This window comes from Leopardus geoffroyi, chromosome C3 (genome assembly GCF_018350155.1).
Source record: "Leopardus geoffroyi isolate Oge1 chromosome C3, O.geoffroyi_Oge1_pat1.0, whole genome shotgun sequence".
Classification (NCBI taxonomy): Eukaryota; Metazoa; Chordata; class Mammalia; order Carnivora; family Felidae; genus Leopardus; species Leopardus geoffroyi.
In genome coordinates, this window is record NC_059338.1 from 105,771,356 (window position 1) to 105,793,912 (window position 22,557).

Below are 22,557 nucleotides of genomic sequence, written 5' to 3' on the forward strand. Positions count from 1 at the left end.
ATAAGTATTATGTGATAAGTGCTCACTAACCATTGACAGAGTATGGCTCTGCTTTCAGCATGATTGTTTATGTTCCTTTACAAATTCATAACAATAAGCATTTTTATAAAAATTAGCTCTTATCTGTGCCAAAGGATTAACTCTTCCAATTCTAGCAATAGCTGTCTGGAGTAGGTAATACTATTCCCATTTTATATTTGAAGAAATGGTCTTAGAGATTAATTAACCCACTCAGGGTCACAAAACTAGTGAGTGGCTGGAATTCCATCCGTGGTCCATGTCTTAATTCCAGAACTGAGACTCCCAGGCATCACCCTTAAGCAACCTCTCCATATTTAAGTACAAGAAGGTGTTTTGAGTTTTTTATTATTAAGGGCAAGGAGATTTTTGTTTAAGCCTTATTGACCTTAGGCCATAATGAACATAATTTGTGAACTTACTACTTTAATGAAGGCTGCCCCCGCTAGTAAAATAAGTCACTGACTTGGAAATAAGTTATTATTACAGAAGAAGCTTACTAATTTATTAGTGGTTTGAGGCATAGGTAAAAATGGTATATATGCCAATATATTCTTTCTGTTTCAGAAAGGTATATCTTTCTATTTTTATTTCCTCACTTGAATTTTTGGTGTTCTTTAAGGGTATTATCTTTGTACAATTTGTTCAATCATTTGGTGTTGTCTCAAAATTCATTGAATGTTCTTACTTCCTTTCTATTTTTAGTCCATTTTGCATTTCTGCAGTGTGTTTCTGGTTCACCAGTTATTTTAGTGCCCTTTCAATAGTAGTTGCTTTCCCCCAACCCCTTTTCTGAGAAAATACATGAACTATTTGGAAAACACTGAATACATCGTTCTATTAATAAGCTGGTACTGTTGATGACAGCTTTGAAACAAATTAGAGGAAAGGCAAAGCTCTTTTGCCCTTTAGTTAATAAGCATAGGAATTCTCAAATTGGTCATTTGTTTCCTTTTTTATATTACACATATAGGAGAATTTCCTGGAGTTGCTAATAAAATTTTCCAAGTGGTATAACTGGAAATTGGTTACCATACAGATGACCCAGTTAAGAAAGGTTCTTGGCTTTAATTGTATTTGGCATTATATAAAGTATTAGGAGAATACTTCAGAGCATTGAATCTTAATTTGAGAGCATGCCTGTGATGGTGATGTGTGTGTGTGTGTGTGTGTGTGTGTGTGTGTGTGTGTGTGAGAGAGATGAGGATGAAGGATTGTTAAAAAATACATTATTTCCAATTTAAGCATTCTGTACCCCCCTTCCTCCCAAGTCCCTCCAATCCTAGGTGTGGGTGGTTGGAGTTTGCTTTAATAATATAAGCTAAAGAAAGTAAATTTTGGTAAAATCCTCCTGGCTAGTAAAGATGTAGAGGATTTTATTCTCAGCTGGCTCATTCTTATCTGAGCAGGGAGGTAGTATGAAGCTGGGGGAATAGGTAGGGAGAAGAGTGAGCAACAACATAAAAATGGAGAAGTATAAATACTTAAGGAAACAGTGATGCATCTGATTAGAAGAGGAGAACAATAGCCACTGAATCTGAAGAAGTAGGTTAAAGCCACCACTTTGGTCTCTATTCTTTGGGCTTGAATCCTCAGATGGCTTTGGTTAGACTATAATAGTATCAAAGTGGGTTTATAAGAATAATAATGTGATGGTGGCATAAAAAAAAGGAGTAAAATAGGTAAGAGTAGAGACTGGTGTTGAGGCTTTGTTTTTTTATGTCTACCTGTTGCCTTTAGTATATGTGTTACAATAAACTGAACTGGAAAATGGAAAAAAGGGATTAGATGCAAGAGCAAAAAATTGAGTTAGAAGGGGGACTTCATGAAGAATCCAAATTTTTTGTCTTAGTTCTCAGGAACAGTGATGCTGTTGGCCGACATAGGTAGAGAGTGGGTTTGGGGAGAAAGGTGATTTTAGTTGTTAGACATTTTGAAAGTGCAGTATCACTGGGAAATCCTAAGTAGACTTACCAAGTAAGCAAGTGTAGATGTTTGAACTGTCTTATCATCATAGAAGTGGTAGTTGCTTTGGTGGATCAGAGAGAGAGAGGCACAGGTGGTTGAGGACTAAATTTGGGGAATTGCAAAGGATCCAGGAGGGAATAGAAATTCAGTGAAGAATATTGAAGGTACATTTTTAAGAGAAAATACATAAAAATAGCCAACATTTATTGAGTACATGTTATTTGCTAAGCAAATGAAAAGCTTTTAAGTAACAATTGGCTTAATCCTCATCACAATTGTATGAGATAGAGCCTGTTATCACCACATCTAGAAAATATTAGTCTGACTCTAGAGCCCCTGCTGATTTATTCTTTAATGTCACTAAGACCAAGAAAGGAGAGCATGGTTGAGAGAGACAAGGATTCTTAGAGAGGGGCTTCCTTTTTTTTTTTTTTTTTTTTTTTTTTTTTTTTTTTTTTTAAATTTTTTTTTTCAACGTTTATTTATTTTTGGGACAGAGAGAGACAGAGCATGAACGGGGGAGGGGCAGAGAGAGAGGGAGACACAGAATTGGAAACAGGCTCCAGGCTCTGAGCCATCAGCCCAGCGCCTGACGCGGGGCTCGAACTCACGGACCGCGAGATCGTGACCTGGCTGAAGTCGGACGCTTAACCGACTGCGCCACCCAGGCGCCCCAAGAGGGGCTTCCTTTTTTACATGTGGTAATAGGAGACTAGAAAATACCACCAGGGATTTCCTTTGAGTGGTAGGACGTTATTTAATACAACAAAACGACTTTTTTGCTTCATCTTGAACATTTCTTTTATAATGAAGAAAGGAAATATTTAAAAATTAATATTTTTATGCATAATTTTTCTCATTTTAGGGACGCAAGAGGGATGACCCCATTCATGTCAGCTGTAAGTGGCCGAGCTTATCCAGCTGCAATTACCATCTTAGAAACAGCCCAGAAAATTGCAAAAGGTGATTTATTACAAGTCCTAAAAGAGTTGTTTATTTTTTAATTTGAAAAGATTCTTTTCTACATTTATCATACAATTAATCAAACCTAATTTTTGCATGATGAAATAATTGAGTAGAAGCTATCAAGATAATTCTTTTGTGTATTTGTGTGTGTAAAATTCATGTTTGTACCTTTTTCAAGTATATTGTATTTTCGAACTTTCCACCAAAAAACAGCTGGTATAAGTTTTTAAATTAAAAAAAAATTGCATGATGGGTAACGTAATGACTTTCTTTTTAATGTTTATTTATTTTGAGAGAGAGAATGGGGAGTAGAGGAGGGGCAGACAGAAGGAAAGAGAATCCCAAGTGGGCTCTGTGCTGTTAGTATAGAGCCCAGTACAGGGCTTGCTCTCCTGAACCGTGAGATCATGACCTGAGCCAAAATCAAGAGTCAGGTGCTTAAACCAGCTGAGCGACCCAGGTGTCCCATGACTGATCTTTTGAAAATAAAGACGGGTTACTGATAGAACCTGCCAGTGGTTAACTGTTGATCATGATACAAATTTATGGAAATAATAGGCCAGATTTCTTATTGTTCTTCCTTCTGACTTGGAATTCTTGCTTAATAGAAAGCAGTAAGGAATATCCGTTCCTACACCCAGCCTTTAGAAGACTCTAAAATTTATGTGATTGTCTATAATTTATTAAATAGAGCTAGAACTTGAATCTTAACTGCATAACATAGAGCTGTGTATTCAGCTGAGGTGTGGTGTATTGTTGTCATGTGGTTATGATATAATTACAGTTTGCTTTATTTTGCACCAGAACTGATCAGATGCCCAACCACCTGAGCCACTCAGGCACCCTGTATTTCAGTTTTTAAAATTAATATATAGTAGTTTTGATTTATACTGTGTAAATGTTAGAGCTTTTGCATTTGAGTAAAGCAGTAGCTGATTGTGATTAAGGCCTATCTTGGTATGTGAGCTACTGTGTTCTTAATCTTTTTAGCTGAAGTATCCTCGAGTGAAAAAGAGGAAGATGTATTTATGGGAATGGTTTGCCCATCAGGTACCAACCCTGATGACTCACCCTTATATGTGTTATGTTGTAATGATACCTGCAGTTTTACATGGACAGGAGCAGAGCACATTAACCAGGTAGGCCGTTTTAGACTTCTTTGTATTTATGCTGTCTTCAGGTATTCTTTTCTTTTTTCCCCTTTCACCATTACTAGAATTACAGTTCTATAGTTCTTAGCTCTGGAATTGTGAGTCTGATATTTCTTTTTATTCTGAGTTATAAAATTCTCCAAAGAAAAATAATTTTTATTCCCAAATAAGTGAGGCAAAGGAGATGATCATTAAATTAGTTATTAGATATCACGAAAATTAGAAATCTTCACTCAGCATAATTTGATTCACAGCTCTTGACACAGATTTTATAACTGTAGCACCTTTTTGGGGGTGGTGGTATGAATTATTTTTGCCCTACTGATAAATATTTGATTTCCATTTGTTGTACCTCCAGTGCTGTACCCGTTTATGATTCTGTTTCCATAGCACATTAGCTTTGCTCTGCTTTCATTGTGATGGACTTTAGAAAATACTAGAAATAATTAAGCTAATGAAATGTACATTATATTCTTCTAAGAAATAAACCCTTCTAATTGTAGGATATTTTTGAGTGTCGAACTTGTGGCTTGCTGGAGTCACTCTGTTGTTGTACAGAATGTGCAAGAGTTTGTCATAAAGGTCATGATTGCAAGTGAGTACAGTTCTAGTTTTCTTTAATTATATAAACTGCTTAGATTCATATTACTGTATTAAAATAATCTATACCAAGATAATGTTTTATTTCATTTTTCAGGAAGCATAAGGTTTTCTCAAGTTGTTCTCTTTAAGCCAGTTTATTTATTAAAATGTGGTTCTTGATTTAAAGTGTACTTTGAAATGTTGTTCATTTGCTTTTGTCTATATTCTCTCTCCAGAGTCTCAGTCTATAGTAGGGTCTCCTAGCAGGAGATCATAACAGGTATTAAGTGAAAAATGGTGAATGTTTGGCCTGTGCTTTATTTACTTCTTAAAGTGAATGTAATAACCTTTCATCCAGCAATAGAGTTACCATGGCTAGTGTGTTAATTTTCACAGACTTAAGAACCAATAAAATACTCCAGCATGAACATTTGCAGTGCCTTAGAGTCTCAGCAGAGATATCAGCTATAATTGTGCCACAGATATGTAGATGTTATGGTTAACAGAGAATTGGTTTGTAAAAACCATCTATTGTGCTTTAAAATAAATGATTATACAGGACAAGTAGAAAATGTTTATAGATATTGCATTGGTGCTTATTTATTACTTTTATTAAAAGAACTTTGGCTAATATGTTTTTCTTCCTTAATTTAAACATCTAAAAGTGAATCTATTCATTGATTGCTTAGTAAGTGCTGTTACACACTAGATATTTGGGTGGTGGTGGACAAGGGAGTCTCTGTCCTCGCACGGCTTACAGTCCTATCAGGGGACACAAGCAAGAAACATTTGCTCATAAGGGTTTTAGGGCTCATTAGATGCACATAGGAGGACCACTTACACTGAATGGGGGCTATAGGGAATTAAGGAAGATGTTCTGGAAGACGTGACTATATTCAAGTCATTACAAGATCCCTCAGGAGAGTTGCTCTGTAGACTTCATGCCACTAAGTAATACTTGTAGTTAAGTATGCTTTAAGAATTGTTACACTTTGCATTTAAATATTAACAAGGGTTCTATCTTGGGTCAGTAAGTTATATCTCCATGATTTCAATAGAGATCTTTGTGGGTTTTTTTTTTTTTAATTTTGTTTTTTGTACTTGTGTATGAATTCTTTCTAGACTCAAACGGACATCACCAACAGCGTATTGTGATTGTTGGGAGAAATGTAAGTGTAAAACTCTAATTGCTGGACAGAAATCTGCTCGTCTTGATCTACTTTATCGCCTACTCACTGCCACTAATCTGGTCACTCTGCCAAACAGCAGGCAAGTGGGGTTTTTTAGGACATAAATTGGAAAAACAGCACATCTGAGTAGCCCTCCCCCTCTCCCTGCTCACAATGATGTTCCATTTTGCAGGGGAGAGCACCTCTTACTGTTTTTAGTGCAGACAGTTGCAAGGCAGACAGTAGAGCACTGCCAGTACAGACCTCCTCGGATCAGGGAGGATCGTAATAGAAAAACAGCCAATCCTGAAGGTGGGTGAGTCTGACAATTGTGACACATATAAAAAGGATTTTATTTATTTCTGTCTTACCCACTGTTTCTTTTTCTGCTTAGATTCAGATATGCCTGATCATGATTTAGAGCCCCCAAGGTTTGCCCAGCTTGCATTGGAGCGTGTTCTACAGGATTGGAATGCTTTGAAATCTATGATTATGTTTGGCTCACAGGAGAATAAAGACCCGTATGTATTCATTAAAAACGTTTTAGATTTATGTATTTCCCCTGTTAATGGAGGTGATTACAGTGCATTGTCTTTCCTTCCCCCTCAAGTCTCAGTGCCAGCAGTAGGATAGGCCATCTTTTGCCAGAAGAGCAAGTTTACCTCAATCAGCAAAGTGGCACCATTCGGCTGGACTGTTTCACTCATTGCCTTATAGTCAAGTGTACAGCAGATATTTTGGTAAGTTCTTTGGATGTTTGTTTACAAGTACATTAAAACAATGTTTTCTGACTTAGTTTCCCATAATTTTATTGATCCAACCTTCTAAGTACTGATAAGGTCTAATTACACAGTACATTCAGGGGAATGGAATTTGGGGGTGATTTAAATATCTCAACACAGAAACTCATTCTAAACAAAAATCCTAAAATGTGCTAAAAATATAACAGTATATAGAAATGTATGGAGCAGTGTTCAAAATTGACTCAGTGCAAATGGTTTTTTTTTTTAAGTACTCCTTTTTGCTCTGAAATTAGAAAAGAATATAAATCATAAAACCTAGTGCTGGTGAGGTTATGGGAAAAAGAACACATTCAGACACTGATCGGGTGGCATTGCATTGGTATTCTTTTAGAAAACAACTTGGCAATAATATCACAAGCCATAGGAATGTCAGTGCCCTGTGGGGCGCCTGGGTAGCACAGTCGGTTAAGTGTCCAACTTCAGCTCAGGTCATGATCTCACGGTTCATAGTTTTGAGCCACATCGGGCTCTTGACTGTCAGCATGGAGTCCGCTTTGGATCTTCTGTCCTCCCCTCTCTCTGCCCCTCCCTCGTGTTCTCTTTCTCTCTTTCAAAAATAAACAAACAATTAAAAGAAGAAAGAAAATCCATGCCCTTCGACTTATCATAAAGAAATAATTTGTGACATGAGAAAAAAGATCATGTTACAGAATAATAAAAAATATAGAAAAGAAATACTTGATGGAGCCAATAACAGATTATTGAATCAAATTATAGCCCAGCCACTTGCTGAAATGTAATGCGGCAATTTAGAAATAAAGGTTATTTTAAGTAACATTTAAAAACCCCAAAATAACATGAAAATTGGATGTTCTCTATAATTAATATGTATATGATAGATGATGCATAGAAATGAGACCGAGAAAGTAACAATAAAAATGGTTAAGTGAGAGGGATGGGATTATGAACTTACTAATATAAATATTTGAAACTACTTTGCTGTTTCAATATGTACCCTATAGTGAGTGAAATTATTCTTTCTCTGATTTGATATATTTGTTATTTTTCTATGTATGATACACATAGAACTAGAAGACTAAAAACGGAAGACATTCGAGGCCTACTGTAGGTCAAAGACATGGTAGGCATGGGCATAAATTAATCAGTGATATTAGAAGTGTTTTGGTAAAATTCATTTTGAGATTTTTATTATGAAATGGTAATATTGAAAAGGTGTTTGAACTTTTTGCTTTATAAATGTCCAAACATCTTAAGAGATGTCTCAGCATTAATAGAGTTATTACAATTTTTAAAGCTTTTAGATACTCTACTGGGTACACTCGTGAAAGAACTCCAAAACAAATACACACCTGGACGTAGAGAAGAAGCTATTGCTGTGACAATGAGGTTTTTGCGTTCAGTGGCAAGAGTTTTTGTCATTCTTAGTGTGGAAATGGCTTCATCCAAAAAGAAAAAGTAAGACATCCTTTTTGATCTGAGCTTTTCTATCACTTTACACACATTTTTTGTGATAATGATAACATTGTGTGTATGAAGAGATTTCATAAAAGATTCCTATTTTTTCCTTTTGCTTCAGTAACTTTATTCCGCAGCCAATTGGAAAATGCAAGCGTGTATTCCAAGCACTGCTACCTTATGCTGTAGAAGAACTGTGCAATGTAGCAGAGTCGCTGATTGTTCCTGTCAGAATGGGGATCGCTCGCCCGACTGCACCTTTCACTCTGGCTAGTACTAGCATAGATGCCATGCAAGGCAGTGAAGAACTGTTCTCCGTGGAACCACTGCCACCACGACCATCATCTGATCAGTCTAGCAGGTAAATTTCTATCTGGTAACAGATTCTAATTAATTCTTTCTTTGGAAATGTCACATTTGGCTTACTAAACCTTTCTATTAGCACTCTGGAGGTGTCCATGATCGTTTATGTAACAAATGGTAAAGATTTTATTTTGTTTGAAACCTGTGAGAGCACTTGAAAAATTATACATTGTGCCTACACATCTAAGGTAATAGGCTTACAGTTGTAGGTTTTATTTTTGGTTGGAAAAGCACTGTTTTTATTATGCCAATAAAGTAATCTGGTAAGAAAGTTCAGACTTCTGTAGACATACTTCCTGTCTAGGGGGCGGGCAGGTTGTTATTCTCAACAACCATATTGTCTAGGAGAGAGCTAAAACAATTCATCAACTTAATATTTCTAGTTTAAGATTATTTATTTTTTAAATTTTACTTATCTTTCCCATTGGTAATTAGACTGTAAGCTTGTTGAGTCAGAATGTTTAGAAACTGAAACGTTTTGATGTCTTTTAGCACAGTGCTTGATTAAATATGCATGCAAATTACTTGGGGATTTTATTAAAATGCAGAGGCAGATTTTGGAGGTCTGGGTGGGGCCTGAGGTTCTGTATTTGTTATAAACTCTCAGGTAGTGCCAATGTGCTCACGGTTTAGGGGTCATACTTTTGAGTTGGAGGGCTATAGTGATCTTTAGCAAATACTTGTTTATTTGGTTTTCTCACGTCTGATTCTGTTACTGTGTGTAATCATAATGATGTTTAATGAAGATCTTTGGGACTTAAAGATCCTCTTCTTCTTTCCTGGAAAACATCTCTGTGATACTAAGGCACGCCTTCCTTATTAAATTTAGCACAATTTCCCTAGACTTCATTCCTGGGTTTCATCTGAGTTGATGTGTTCAGTATCTGCTCTCTCACTGTTCTCATTATTCCCTGTGCCAGTATGTATCCCAGCTTTTCCTTTATTGTCAGGTCTCCTAGGATACCCTGAAATGTAAGTCCAGGTTTATCTGTCAAAGCTTTCTCATGGTAGCTTTGTCACTGATAGGCTTTCAGGATTTGCTGGAAATGGTTACGAATCAAGCTGTATATTTTCAGACTTGCTAAACATACCCCATTATCCAGTGATTCTGTTAGCAAAATCTGCTTGGGCGCCATATGATGTCTGCTGAGCCTGATAGCCCTGTGAGGAGCTCCCTGGTTACTTAAGTGGTATTACTTTGTGTTTATGTTCCGGAACATAAACACTTTTTATCTGTTGAAAAGATTTTTGGGGTGATCTTAACTTTAAAAAGTGCCCATCAGCCTGTTCTTACTAAGTATCAAGATTTTTGTGTCCCTTTGCCCTACTTCTTAGGCTCTTTATTTAAGTATTGTGCATTCTTCAGCTCTCCACTTTATCCCCCTTGATTGATTGAGTCAGTCTGTCATGTCTTCCCAGAAGGAGATCTCATTGGATCATCAAGAAAGATAATAGTGTCATGTTTTCTTCAACTGTTGATATAAAGTAAAAGTCCTTCATTATTATACGGTACAATCACTCCCTCTTGTAAGGATGTATTTTGATCAGTGTTTCAGGCATGTCTTAAGTAAAAAGTACACATTTGACTAGTCTTTGCGATTTCCCTTGTGTGGGGTGGTAGGTGGTATATTATCATTCCACTGAACGTAAAGTTTTGAGTTTAGTATTTTTCCTTCTTCTGTCCCTTCCCTTCACCTCTTTAAAACTCTTAATGTCCTTATTAATCAACCTGTTTCTCTGTCTCCATGCCTCATACAAAAACTGTTAACTGAAATTTTAATATGAACTAGGAACTTTTAAGCGTTGTAAATGCATCACCTGTTTTAATCTTCCCAATAACTCATAGATAACCACTATCATCCTAATTTTAAAAGTGAAGAATATGGGGCGCCTGGGTGGCGCAGTCGGTTAAGCGTCCGACTTCAGCCAGGTCACGATCTCGCGGTCCGTGAGTTCGAGCCCCGCGTCGGGCTCTGGGCTGACGGCTCAGAGCCTGGAGCCTGTTTCCGATTCTGTGTCTCCCTCTCTCTCTGCCCCTCCCCCGTTCATGCTCTGTCTCTCTCTGTCCCAAAAATAAATAAACGTTGAAAAAAAAAATTTAAAAAAAAAAAAAAGTGAAGAATATGAGACTCAGGTTACTTGTCCAAGGTCGTACAGTGATTAAAGTTTAAACATATTTAGAGATAATTCTAGACGGATATTTACCTTTTTCCTATATTCCTGAATATTAGATGGCACTGTAAGGAGAGATAATTGCTGTTTGGTCCTTATTGATAGTGTTGAGACTTTGGATTAATCATCACAAACCCACCGTACCTTACAGTACAAATTGCAGTCCTCAACTTTCATGAGCACAGGTTTGTAATTAGAAGTTCCCTGAAGAGGGGCACCTGGGTGGCTCATTGGTTAAGTGTCTGACTTTGGATTAGGTCTGTGATCTCACAAGTCGTTAGTTTGAGCCCCGCATTGGACTCTCTGTTGTAAGCATGGAGCCTGCTTCAGAACCTCTGTCTCCCTTTCTCTCTCTCTGCGCCTCCCCACCGTGCTCTCACCCTCTTTCAAAAATAAAACCACCACCACCACCACAAAAAGTTCTCTGAAGAGATATTTTTCCTGCCCCATCCAGCCATGGCTGATATAGATAGGTAAGTCTCTTGAAGTAGGTTACCCTTTCTCGATTTATGTTTGGCTTTATTTATGTGGGGGGGACAGAACAGATTTCTATGCTGTAGAAGCTTTATACTCCAGACTGTCTCCTGTGAAATCTGTGGCTCCTTGGAACCCTTCTTGCCTAAGAGACATCAGCAGATGCCTTTGGTGTTAATGGTGGCACCATTGCTCTCAAGCTTATTCAGTACAATTGTTTCCCTTTATCACCAGGATAGTTGTGCTTTGTTTTTAAATATTTAATGTATTTAGGTGTTCTACACCAAGAGGGATTTCTCTTCAGTTGGCAAATTGCTGAAACTAGAAGTTCCCAAAATTTGGAAGTATTTTAACAACTCCTGTTAGACAGGGCTTCAGGACTATAGTTGTGCCAGGAAGTCTAGTGGGAAAAAAGTTGAATCGTGGTATGAAGAAAACTGAATGGGGGGTATCATATATTTTGGGTGTTATTAGTATTATACATACTAAGTGCATAACTCCTTAATGTTCTTTGAGGGGACGATAGATCTTGTGGATGTTTGTTCCAGGATTTTTTTTTTTCTTTTTAAGGAATACTAATTAATTGTGGCTTTACACAATGTTGACTTTTATTTTTTAATACTGGAAATATTGAAATCTTAGTTTGGAAATACCCTTTTTATCTCTTCAGATTTTCTTTGAGCTTCCTCATATGTTTTGTAATTCACTGGCTCTGTGAAGAACCAGTTACTTAAATTTCTAGTATTAAACACTATATTGAGACTACTTGTGTATTTGAAGGTGGAGAGTTTGAGTGGATTCTTCATGTGTAACTGGTTTGATTCTTATTTCTAAGAGCAGCTGAGGTGAGGAAAGAACAGGATCAGTGTAAACACGTTTAAAGGTCTTTAACATTTCTTAATTTGTAAATAAAGGATAATAGTAGGTCATAGGATTATTTAACAACCATCTTCTGATCTCTGACCTGCATTTTAAGCTGCATTCTGTCATTCTCCCCTTCCTTTTATAATGGAGGCATCTGTCTTTTCTTGGCTGTTTGTTTCCAAGGCAGATTTTTAAGGAAGTAGAACTTTTTGGCCACCCACCTTTTGTTATGATTCTGTTTTCAAATTCATACTTTTCAACTAATGTTTTCCCTCTACATACGTAAAGTCAGTGGTTAATAAGCTGATGCAAAGTAGGTCATGTCAGATCTCTTAGAAGAGTAGATCACTTGTAATAAGCATACTTATCACCACCATTCACACTTTGTTAATGGATGAATGCTGCTGTCGGAGCCTTTGGAAGTTGAGGACTGTTGTTACTGAAAGCAGTGGAGAAGGAAAAATATTTCCTGGAGATTATTTCAGTGGGAAGGACTCATGTGCTTCAGTTATGTGCATTAGCAAATACGAAATGACTTACAGAAAAGTAGAAATAATTCTGAGGTTTCTAAGTTAATCTCTATGGTAAAATTAATTTCTCTGGGGTCCATATTTTCTGATCTATGGATTATTAGTTTCCAAGAATTTTTAGGTCAGATTTAAAATAACATCCTAGTAAGTGGGTCACACTGAATGACACTGAGAAGCATAAAAAGTGTGCCGTGTGGCAGCAGTGGCCTCATAAGCTCCTGATTCTCCACAGCTCCAGTCAGTCTCAGTCTTCTTACATCATCCGGAACCCACAGCAGAGGCGCATCAGCCAGTCGCAGCCTGTTCGGGGCAGAGATGAAGAACAGGATGACATTGTTTCAGCAGACGTGGAAGAGGTGGTTGTAATTGTTTTAATTGTGGTAGATGAGAGGCTCTTACTCGGGAGGGAAGAAGTTTCACTAATAGTAGTTTACTACCATTACATGTGTTTGCTTCTAACGTTTAGAGTTTTGTTATGTGTTCTCATTTGTGGTTGTATGTGTTAAAAATACTTTAATTTAAATCCTTGATTTAGTGGATAATACAAAACTGGAAACAGAAGCTTGCTTTTTACTTAGGGTTAATAGAAAGGATATCCTCAATGTTAAAAAAAGTTTTAGTAGTTTTGTGCAATGTATTTGAAGGCAGAATGGATACTGCATATTCATTAGGTAAATTTTATTACTGTGGAAGTTAAAAAAAAAAAACATACACTTTCCACCCAGTTATTAAACTATTAATTTTAAGGTTCTGCACAGGGACGACAATTACAAATTTTAGGATATCTGACATAATTTTTGATTGCAAGTTGTCACTAGCCAACGATTTTCAAACTCTTGATTGCTAATATTCTCTGTAGTTAGCGATCTTTGTATTTAAGTTTACGCTGCTGTGGAGGAACACTGGTAGAGATGTGGGTTTATTATGTACTTTGATTGTCTACAAATGAGATTCTGGATTTAGGTTGAGGTGGTGGAGGGTGTGGCTGGAGAAGAGGATCATCATGATGAACAGGAAGAACATGGGGAAGAAAATGCTGAGGCAGAGGGACAACATGATGAGCATGATGAAGACGGTATGCAGGTTATTTGAGAAATTATTCAGTATGAGTACATCAGGTATCTTTAAGGATATTAACACAGAGAAAAGCCCCATTTGACTGTAATGTTCAACATATTTTCAGCTTAGGGATTCTGTAGCATCTGTTTCAAAATTTTAGGAAGCAGCTATATATATATATATATATATATATATATATATATATATATATACACACACACACACACACACACACACCTATAAATATATATGTATATGCTCATATATATTTATATGTATAAAATAATGTATCCTCTTTCTTTACCCTTTTTTTCCTTTAAAAAATTTTTTGGTATCGTTTGTTTATTTTTGAGAGAGCATGAGGGGGGGAGGGGCAGAGAGAGACAGAGACACAGAATCCAAAGCAGGCTCCAGGCTCTGGCTGGCAGCACAGAGCCAGACATGGGGCTCAAACTCACGAGCCGTGAGATCATGACCTGAGCCGAAGTTGGACGCTTAACCAACTGAGCCACCCAGGCACCCCTGACTTTCTCTTTTCTTTTTCTTTTCTTTTAAATGCTTGTTTATTTTTGAAGGAGACAGAGACAGAGTGTTAGCAGGGGAGGCACAGAGAGAGAGAGGGAGACACAGAATCCGAAGCAGGCTTCAGGCTCTGAGCTTTCAGCACAGAGCCCAACACAGGGCTCAAACCCATGAGCTGTGAGATCATGACCTGAGCCAAAGTTGGACACTTAACCGACTGAGCCACCCAGGCACCCCTAACTTTCTCTTTTCTTATAAGGAAGTTAAAATAGTCATAATCATATTAGGAAATATTTGCAAATTAGAGAAAAGGAAAACAAATGACAATAATCCCACCTGGACCTAACAGTTTGTATTTTTACTTTCAGCCTTCCCCTTTGCTGCCCCATTCCCATGCATGTCTTTTAGATACTGTATGTGTAATTTTTGTGCCTTTTTTTTTTTTTTCCCACTGACTAATTCTTTTGGCCTTTTTGCTACCACCATAACCATTCTTACTAGTAGCCATTGGATAGACTTTTTGGGATCATCTTTGTTGAGGTGTAATTGACATACAATAAACTGCACAAGTTTATAATTTTATGTTTTGATGTGTATATACCATGAAATTCTAGATAGACGTTTTTAGCTTTCGTCCTTCCTCTTTTGGAATCCCAATATGTAAAACAGATGAAAATGGAGCAGTGGTCCCAGCCCAGAGTTCTACCCATTGGTGGAAGTTCTCCTGCCCAACCCTTTTTACCTAAGGCTGTGCAGAACAGATTTTGAATTGCTGTGTAATAGTCTACTGAGGACCATAATTTGCCTAGTCATTTTTCTCCTTCTAAGCAGGCAGTTATGCTTACTGTAATAATAATCACTCCCCCCGCCCCCCCCTCCCTGCTAACTTAGGATATTCTGGCTTATTAGACCCTATCTGTTCCAGAGTGCACTTATATTTTTTCCCTCCTTCTTATTTAAATATATTTCCTAGGGAGTGACATGGAGCTGGACTTGTTAGCAGCAGCTGAAACAGAAAGTGACAGTGAAAGTAACCATAGCAACCAAGATAATGCTAGTGGGCGTAGAAGTGTTGTCACAGCAGCAACCGCTGGCTCGGAAGCAGGTATGTTACCTTTTCCTTATCCAGCTTTCTTGCTTATACTAAGGCCATATTTATATTCAGCATGAAATGGTTAAACTATACTCCTTATGATTTGTACAAGGGGTGGCTAAGCTTTTTTATAACTTTATCCTTTTTCCCTTATTTTAGAGAGCACATGAGCAGGGGAAAGGAGCAGAGGGAAGGAGAGAGGGAGGGAGGGGGAAGTAGAGTCGGGGGGAGAGGGAGAGGGAGAGGGAGAAATTAAGCAGGCTCCACGCCACACCCAGTGTGGAGCCCAACACAGGGCTCGATCCCATGATCCCAGGATCATGACCTGAGCTGAAATCAAAAGTTGGATGCTCAACTGACTGAGCCATCCAGGCACCCCAGTAATTAAACTATTTTATGATGAGTTTTGTGGACTATTGAGTATAGCCTGGCATTCTGTTTAATATATGTAATATTTTCCTGAATGACGGAGTACACTGTAGTTTTAAATATCAACAGACTGACATTGATTTTGGTTTTAAAAATGAAAAATTTAGGTGCAAGCAGTGTTCCTGCCTTCTTTTCTGAAGATGATTCGCAGTCAAATGACTCAAGTGACTCTGATAGCAGCAGTAGTCAAAGTGATGACATAGAACAGGAGACCTTTATGCTTGATGAGCCATTAGAGAGAACCACAAATAGCTCCCATGCCAACGGTGCTGCCCAAGCTCCCCGGTCCATGCAGTGGGCTGTCCGCAACACCCAACATCAGCGGGCAGCCAGCACGGCCCCTTCTAGCACATCCACACCAGCAGGCAAGTCTGAAAACTTGGTATTCTTGAAAGTGCTTAAGTAGGTTTTAAAAATTATGTATGTTCATCTATACAAATCAAGTAGTTTCATAATAGTTCTTCATTGTTTTACTGAGTTCAAATACAGAGTATTTACATATGATTATATCAAGGTTTCTCAGTCTCTGTACCATTGTTACTTTGGGCTGAATAATCCTTTGTGATTGTGCATTATAGGATGTTTAGAAGTATCCTTGACTTCTATGCATCAGATGCCAGTAGCAGTCTCTCCTCCAACCCCACCCATTGTGACAACCAAAACTGTCTATAGACATTGCCAAATGTCCCTCTATGGGTAGGGGCAGTAGCAAAATTGCATTTGGTTGAGAACACTATAGTAATTCTCGTCTCTCTCATCATTGCCCTCCCTTAAATTAGTGTGGTTTAAGACCACGTTTTTCACTCGGTGACCATATTTGCCATCACAGTTGATCTTTTAAATATATACAGTGCTAGAGAAACACAATTAACATCTGACAGCTTGTTGTGGTTGTCCTTTTTCCTTTGTAGCAAGTTCAGCGGGTTTGATTTATATTGATCCTTCAAATTTACGCCGGAGTGGTACCATCAGCACGAGTGCTGCTGCTGCAGCAGCTGCTTTGGAAGCTAGCAATGCCAGCAGCTACTTAACATCTGCGAGCAGTTTAGCCAGGGCTTACAGCATTGTTATCAGACAAATCTCGGACTTGATGGGCCTTATTCCTAAGTATAATCACCTAGTGTACTCTCAGATTCCAGCAGCTGTGAAATTGACTTACCAAGATGCAGTAAACTTACAGGTATGAAAACATTGAAAAGTTACTCCAAATAAATTTTGGGATGTCAATTATGAAAATTCCAATGTAATGGGAATTAACATTACAGATATTTAAATGTTTATAGATTACTACTATATATCAAATTTAACTTTATTTGGATAGTTTTAACTATTTTAGTTTGGTCTTCATAGAATTATGTAGAAGAAAAGCTTATTCCCACTTGGAACTGGATGGTCAGTATTATGGATTCTACTGAAGCTCAATTACGTTATGGTTCTGCATTAGCATCTGCTGGTGATCCAGGACATCCAAATCATCCTCTTCATGCTTCTCAGAATTCAGCTCGAAGAGAGAGGATGACTGCACGAGAAGAGGCTAGTTTACGAACCCTTGAAGGCAGACGGTATGAAATTCTTCATATATGCTTATATGTTAGAGCCCTTATATCCCAGGAAGTTAGAGCTTTTTGATTGCTGTTACATTAGACCTCACTTTGTTTTGAAGGGGGGACGTGTATTACTTCTTTTTAAATTGTTGTGTGGTTGAAGCAGAATAAGTTAGTTTATAATCCAAGCTGTTTTTTTTCAAAATTCATTCATATGTTAGGAATCTGATACTAAATACTTCTCATTTTTGAAGTAGTTGATCTACATCCTTGTTTCATTGTCCTCCAAGCTTCCCCTCCTCCCTCCCCCGTCCCTTGAAAGACATGTATTTATAGGAAGATTTTGACCATGATTGAGTATGAATGCATTTTGTATTCGGGAAGAGGAAAGTATGTGGGGTTACCAAAGCTGTTCTTTGATCTCCTCGAATCCAATTTCTTTTTCTACAGCCCCCAGTCTTTTGAATTGTATTTAAAGTATATTTCTTTATGTATTTGTTGTCTTCTTTCTTTCAGTTATAAAATGACCTTTTTCAGGAGTAGGAATTAGCCCAAACATTGAACACTAGAGCACTGGGGCTGTGCCATATAGTGCAAGGGCCCGGTACCTGAGGTCAGAGTCCTAGGATTTGGTTCTAGCTTTGGCTCAGGGGAGATAACTTTGCTACTTTGGGAGGATCATAACAGGGGAAAGACAAGGGCCTAGGAGACTGCTTAGGAACTTTAACAAGATTATGGCTGGAATTGGCCATTGAAAGGTAATAGATTTATTTAAGTGGGGCTGGTGAAGGCCAGGAAGGAGGAGAGAGAACAGCATTGAAATCATATAACAATTGAGGGCCTTGTTGAGGGGTAGAGCAGGAGGAGGCAGAATTTACAGCTAGACTTTGATTCTGAATAACTAACAGGAAAATTAAGAGAAAAATCTAGAGCAGTAGAACGGACATACTTGGCTTTTGAAAATACTGAGGAGCTGGGAGAGGTTTTGGTGGAAATGTCTAGAAGGCAAAATTGAATGCTTGGCAGAGAGATCTGGACCACTTGGGAGGCCTCTGCTTTCCTGTCCTAGGAAGCCTGCTCCACCAACAGGCACAAGCCTTGTCTTTGTAAGGCTCGCCACTCCCCGAATAACAGAGTTCTGATAATAGATCTAGATTGGTGACTTGTTCTTCTCCCTTTACTTCACTGTGGCTCTCACCCTAATCCAATAACCTTATTGAGATATAATTCATGTACATTTCACCCATTTAAAGTGTACAGTTCCATACTTTTGAATACATTCAGAGGTGCACAACCATCATCACAGTTAATTATGGAATATTTTTATCATCTCCACAAAAATACCTACTAGTGGTCACCTCCCATTTTCCCCTACTTTCCCACCCTAAGCAACCACTGATCTACTCTTGGTCTCTATAAATTTGCTTGTTTTGGACATTTCATATAGACGGAATCATACAATATGTTGTGTTCTATGCCTAGCTTTTCTTACCTAGCATAATGGTTTTAAGGTTCATCAGGTTTAGCATTATCAGTCAATATGTTACTTTCTAGTAATATTTTATTGTATGGATGTGCCACATTTTTATCCATTCATAAGTTGGGTTTTTCATCTTTCTGACTCTTGTGAATAATGTGGCTGTCAGCATTAGTGTACAGGTTTTTATATAGATATGTTTTCAGTTATGTTGGATAATATACCTAGTTGTGGAATTGCTAGGTCATATGTAACTGTTAAACTTTCGGGCAACTGCCAGACTTTTCCAAAGTGGCTGCATCATTTTACATTCGCAGTAGCAACATGTGAGGCCTCTAATTTCTCTAAATCCTTGCTAGCACTTGTTACTAGTGGTTTTTTTTTGCTTTTTGTTTTTTTTAATTGTAGCCATCCTAGTGGGTGTGAAGTGGTAACTCATTTTGATTTTGATTTGCATTTCCCTAATGGCTAAATGTTGTGCATCATTTCATGGGCTTATTGGTCATTTGTATATGTTCGGAGGAATGTCTATTTAGATCCTTTGCCCATTTTTTAATTGGCTTGTCTTTTTGTTATCGAGTTGTATGAGTTACTTACATTTTCTGGACTTAAGTTCCTTATCAGACTTGCAGAAATTTTGTCCCCTTTTGTATGTTTTCATTTTCTTGATGGTATCCTTTGAAGTACCTATGTTTTTAATTTTGATAAAGTCTAGTGCTGTGTTTTCTTGTTGCTTGTGTTTTGGTATCATGTTAGACAGTGGTTCTCAAAGTGTGATCCCCAGAACAGCAGCATCAACATCACCTAGGAGCTTGTTAGAAATATAGATTTGGGGACCCTACCCCAGACCTACTGGGGTCTTCTGTAGGGAAGGAGTTCCTTGTCCATTTCCAAAGGACACTAGAATTCCTTTCCTGTATAAAGTACATGACAGTAAATCATGCACAATGTTTTTATCTCTAAAGCAGAGTCACAGGGTTAATGAGTTTTTATTTACGGATATTCTCAGTTCCTAATTTTGCATATTTATGATAATGGTAAGTTTCACATTTGCTTTCTTTCTTTAAAACATTTTCATTTCTTTTTACTCCTACAGACGTGCCACATTGCTTAGCGCCCGTCAAGGAATGATGTCTGCCCGAGGGGACTTCCTAAATTATGCACTGTCTTTAATGCGGTCTCATAATGATGAGCATTCTGATGTTCTTCCAGTTTTGGATGTTTGCTCATTGAAGCATGTGGCATATGTTTTTCAAGCCCTTATATATTGGATTAAAGCAATGAATCAGCAGACAACATTGGATACACCTCAACTGGAACGCAAAAGGTATCCATACTTGCCGTGGGATTGGTTTAGGAAATACTTGTTTGCTCAGTGTGGTCTCTTAGTATATTGTCTGATTTTTGGAGTGAAGAGAACAGTGAACTAAAGAGAAAATAGTATAGGAATGTTTCATTTGGGAAAGTGGGTTTGAGTCTGTTCACCCTTTCTCCATTGCTGCTCCTTGCTTAAAACAGGAAACCTAAGAATTTAGTTAAGCTTTATGCCTGAGATAGTTTGTCATGTTTTCTATTAGAGTCTGTGTAAGTCCTCACTATTTCTTAATGTGGTTATCCTTTTGCTTTTCTTGAGCCTCTTTTGTAATTGTAGTATAATTTGGCTGGTCAGTCTAACATTCCCCAAGTCTAAAACTTGATCACAGTGTTTGAAATTGGCTAGATACTTAACTGACTTTTTCAGTGCTTTTTTTGCTTGTAGTTCCCATCACCTTTGCTCCATACTTCATATAAAATGACTCACTTGTCTTTTTAAAGGACGCGAGAACTCTTGGAACTGGGTATTGATAATGAAGATTCAGAACATGAAAATGATGATGACACCAATCAAAGTTAGTGTACAGAAAATCTGCTAATCTACTTCAAGAAATGGCTGCCTCAGTATTTCCCCTTCAAGCTTTTTAACTTCATTATTTTCTGTCTGGGTGGGAATTTCTCTTTTCTTCTCTATGTCCCATTTCTTGCATTTTCTGTCCATTTTTCCTTATATATCTTTGCATTATTTGCTTCATAAATAAGGATGAATTAAAGAAATGTAGTGAACTTGTTAACAGTCAGTATTTTTTGTTTTTGTACCTTTTGTATTTTAGTTTTATGTTTACCTTTATTCTTAAGTGTGTAAGTACTACATTTTTAAAGTCTTAGCAGAACCTTTATTGATATTGGTGCAAGATATATTTAGTCAAGAAAATGAGAAATGTCAGTTATAACTCCCAAATATGAAAAATCTTAACAGTTATTAAATGCAATAAAAAGAAAATATTCCAAACTCAAGAAATTTTGGGGTCTTCTGCAATCTCTTTGTAATTTTTAGCTGTTCTTTGAAGTAGAATTTAAAAAATTTGTCCTCTTGCCTATTTTCTTATTATCAACTAGTGCTTTTATTCAGCCCAGGGAAAGACAACTGACGTAACTGCTGTTGTTTGAAACCCAGCCATAGCTCACTGTTTTTACAGCATGTACTGTAAGCTTACTGTCGACAGTTGTATTACATTAAGGGGAGATGGTGTTCTTGTGCTGACTTAGTGTTGAGATGAAGGAGATGCCCAGACATTTTTGTTTTGTAGAGAAAGCAGAACTTGGAAGTAAACAAATGCTCATATCTCTGCTCCTGACCATCTCCTCCTTTTAGAATCCTCAGTGAGCCGCATCCTGAATGTGCTTAGGAATCTAGCTATATTCAGGTCTGAATCTTCTAGAAAGACAGAGGATATGGGAAATGTCTGTCCAGTACAAAGTGAAACAATATTTGTTATTCCTAATACTTTGTAAAAAGTCTTATTGTTGTGTTAAAATATACCTAATAGAATTTACCATTGTAACCGTTTTAAACTGCTAGTATTTTCAATTATCACCTAAAAATACCATCAAAATTTTGGACTATTGTTTTTGAGTGGCATTAAAATTTTGTAAAGAGGGAACAGGAATTTCAGATTCAGCAGATTAAGATTCTTTTATTGTTCCCCAATAACTAATTTTTTCTAAAAAACAAATACTTTATCTCTTTATGTTTAGGTGCTACTTTGAATGATAAGGATGATGACTCTCTTCCTGCAGAAACTGGTCAAAACCATCCATTTTTCCGACGCTCAGACTCCATGACATTCCTTGGATGTATACCCCCAAATCCATTTGAAGTGCCTCTGGCTGAAGCCATCCCTTTGGCTGATCAGCCACATCTGTTGCAGGTGATTTAAATAAACTAGTCTTAGAAGGTTTCTTTTTAAGTGACTTTTTTTTTTTTTTTTTTAAGTGTTCAATGTAACTAGAATATTTCTGTTAAAATTCCAGCCAAACGCTAGAAAGGAGGATCTTTTTGGCCGTCCAAGTCAGGGTCTTTATTCTTCATCTGCCAGTAGTGGGAAATGCTTAATGGAGGTTACAGTGGATAGAAACTGCCTTGAGGTAAGATAGTAAAGATCTTCACAATATAATGTTTGTGAGGACTTATCCCAGTATCTAGAGTTTTGGAAATGCATTAATCCAGAATATTGTGTTGCCTCAAATAATGTAAGTATCAGAAATTCCTGCCTTATGTCATAATTCCATATAATTTCAGAATTCCATCAGTATCACTAGCCTGCCTTGATACTAACTTGTTTTATCAGGTGACTTCATCTGTAAAATGGCAGTTTCATTTTGTGTTTTGCCTGTTTCACAGAGTTGAATGTTGTAATGCTGCTGAAAATTAAAATCTTTAAATGTATATGTAATGTGAATGTATCTTTTTATATATGAGCATACACAGTATTGACTTGAAACTTTTCTTTTTGACTGTAGGATGTGAATAAATAAGGTAATGTTAATAATGACTTGTTGAATAATTCTGTCTCAATCTTTATAACCATGTTGGGTAGAAAACATTTTTATCTTGATTTTATGGGTAAAAAAAATTGAGGC

At 37.3% G+C, this 22,557-nt stretch overlaps 1 protein-coding gene across 12 annotated transcripts in view; it reads left to right on the plus strand.

The window, feature by feature from the left end:
- The window catches only part of UBR5 (ubiquitin protein ligase E3 component n-recognin 5), a 139,150-nt gene that overhangs the window by 93,356 nt on the left and 23,237 nt on the right, over positions 1-22,557 (plus strand). For all 12 annotated transcript variants that reach the window (XM_045454013.1, XM_045454025.1, XM_045454014.1 and 9 more), the window contains exons 26-44: positions 2,852-2,949; positions 3,943-4,091; positions 4,607-4,698; positions 5,808-5,954; positions 6,048-6,166; positions 6,249-6,375; positions 6,465-6,594; positions 7,913-8,073; positions 8,195-8,434; positions 12,709-12,832; positions 13,440-13,551; positions 15,031-15,162; positions 15,687-15,944; positions 16,491-16,759; positions 16,930-17,141; positions 19,697-19,927; positions 20,416-20,489; positions 21,673-21,845; positions 21,949-22,062. In XM_045454013.1, the coding sequence (XP_045309969.1) occupies positions 2,852-2,949; positions 3,943-4,091; positions 4,607-4,698; positions 5,808-5,954; positions 6,048-6,166; positions 6,249-6,375; positions 6,465-6,594; positions 7,913-8,073; positions 8,195-8,434; positions 12,709-12,832; positions 13,440-13,551; positions 15,031-15,162; positions 15,687-15,944; positions 16,491-16,759; positions 16,930-17,141; positions 19,697-19,927; positions 20,416-20,489; positions 21,673-21,845; positions 21,949-22,062 (2,962 nt within the window). The remainder of the gene's footprint in view (positions 1-2,851; positions 2,950-3,942; positions 4,092-4,606; positions 4,699-5,807; positions 5,955-6,047; positions 6,167-6,248; positions 6,376-6,464; positions 6,595-7,912; positions 8,074-8,194; positions 8,435-12,708; positions 12,833-13,439; positions 13,552-15,030; positions 15,163-15,686; positions 15,945-16,490; positions 16,760-16,929; positions 17,142-19,696; positions 19,928-20,415; positions 20,490-21,672; positions 21,846-21,948; positions 22,063-22,557) is intronic.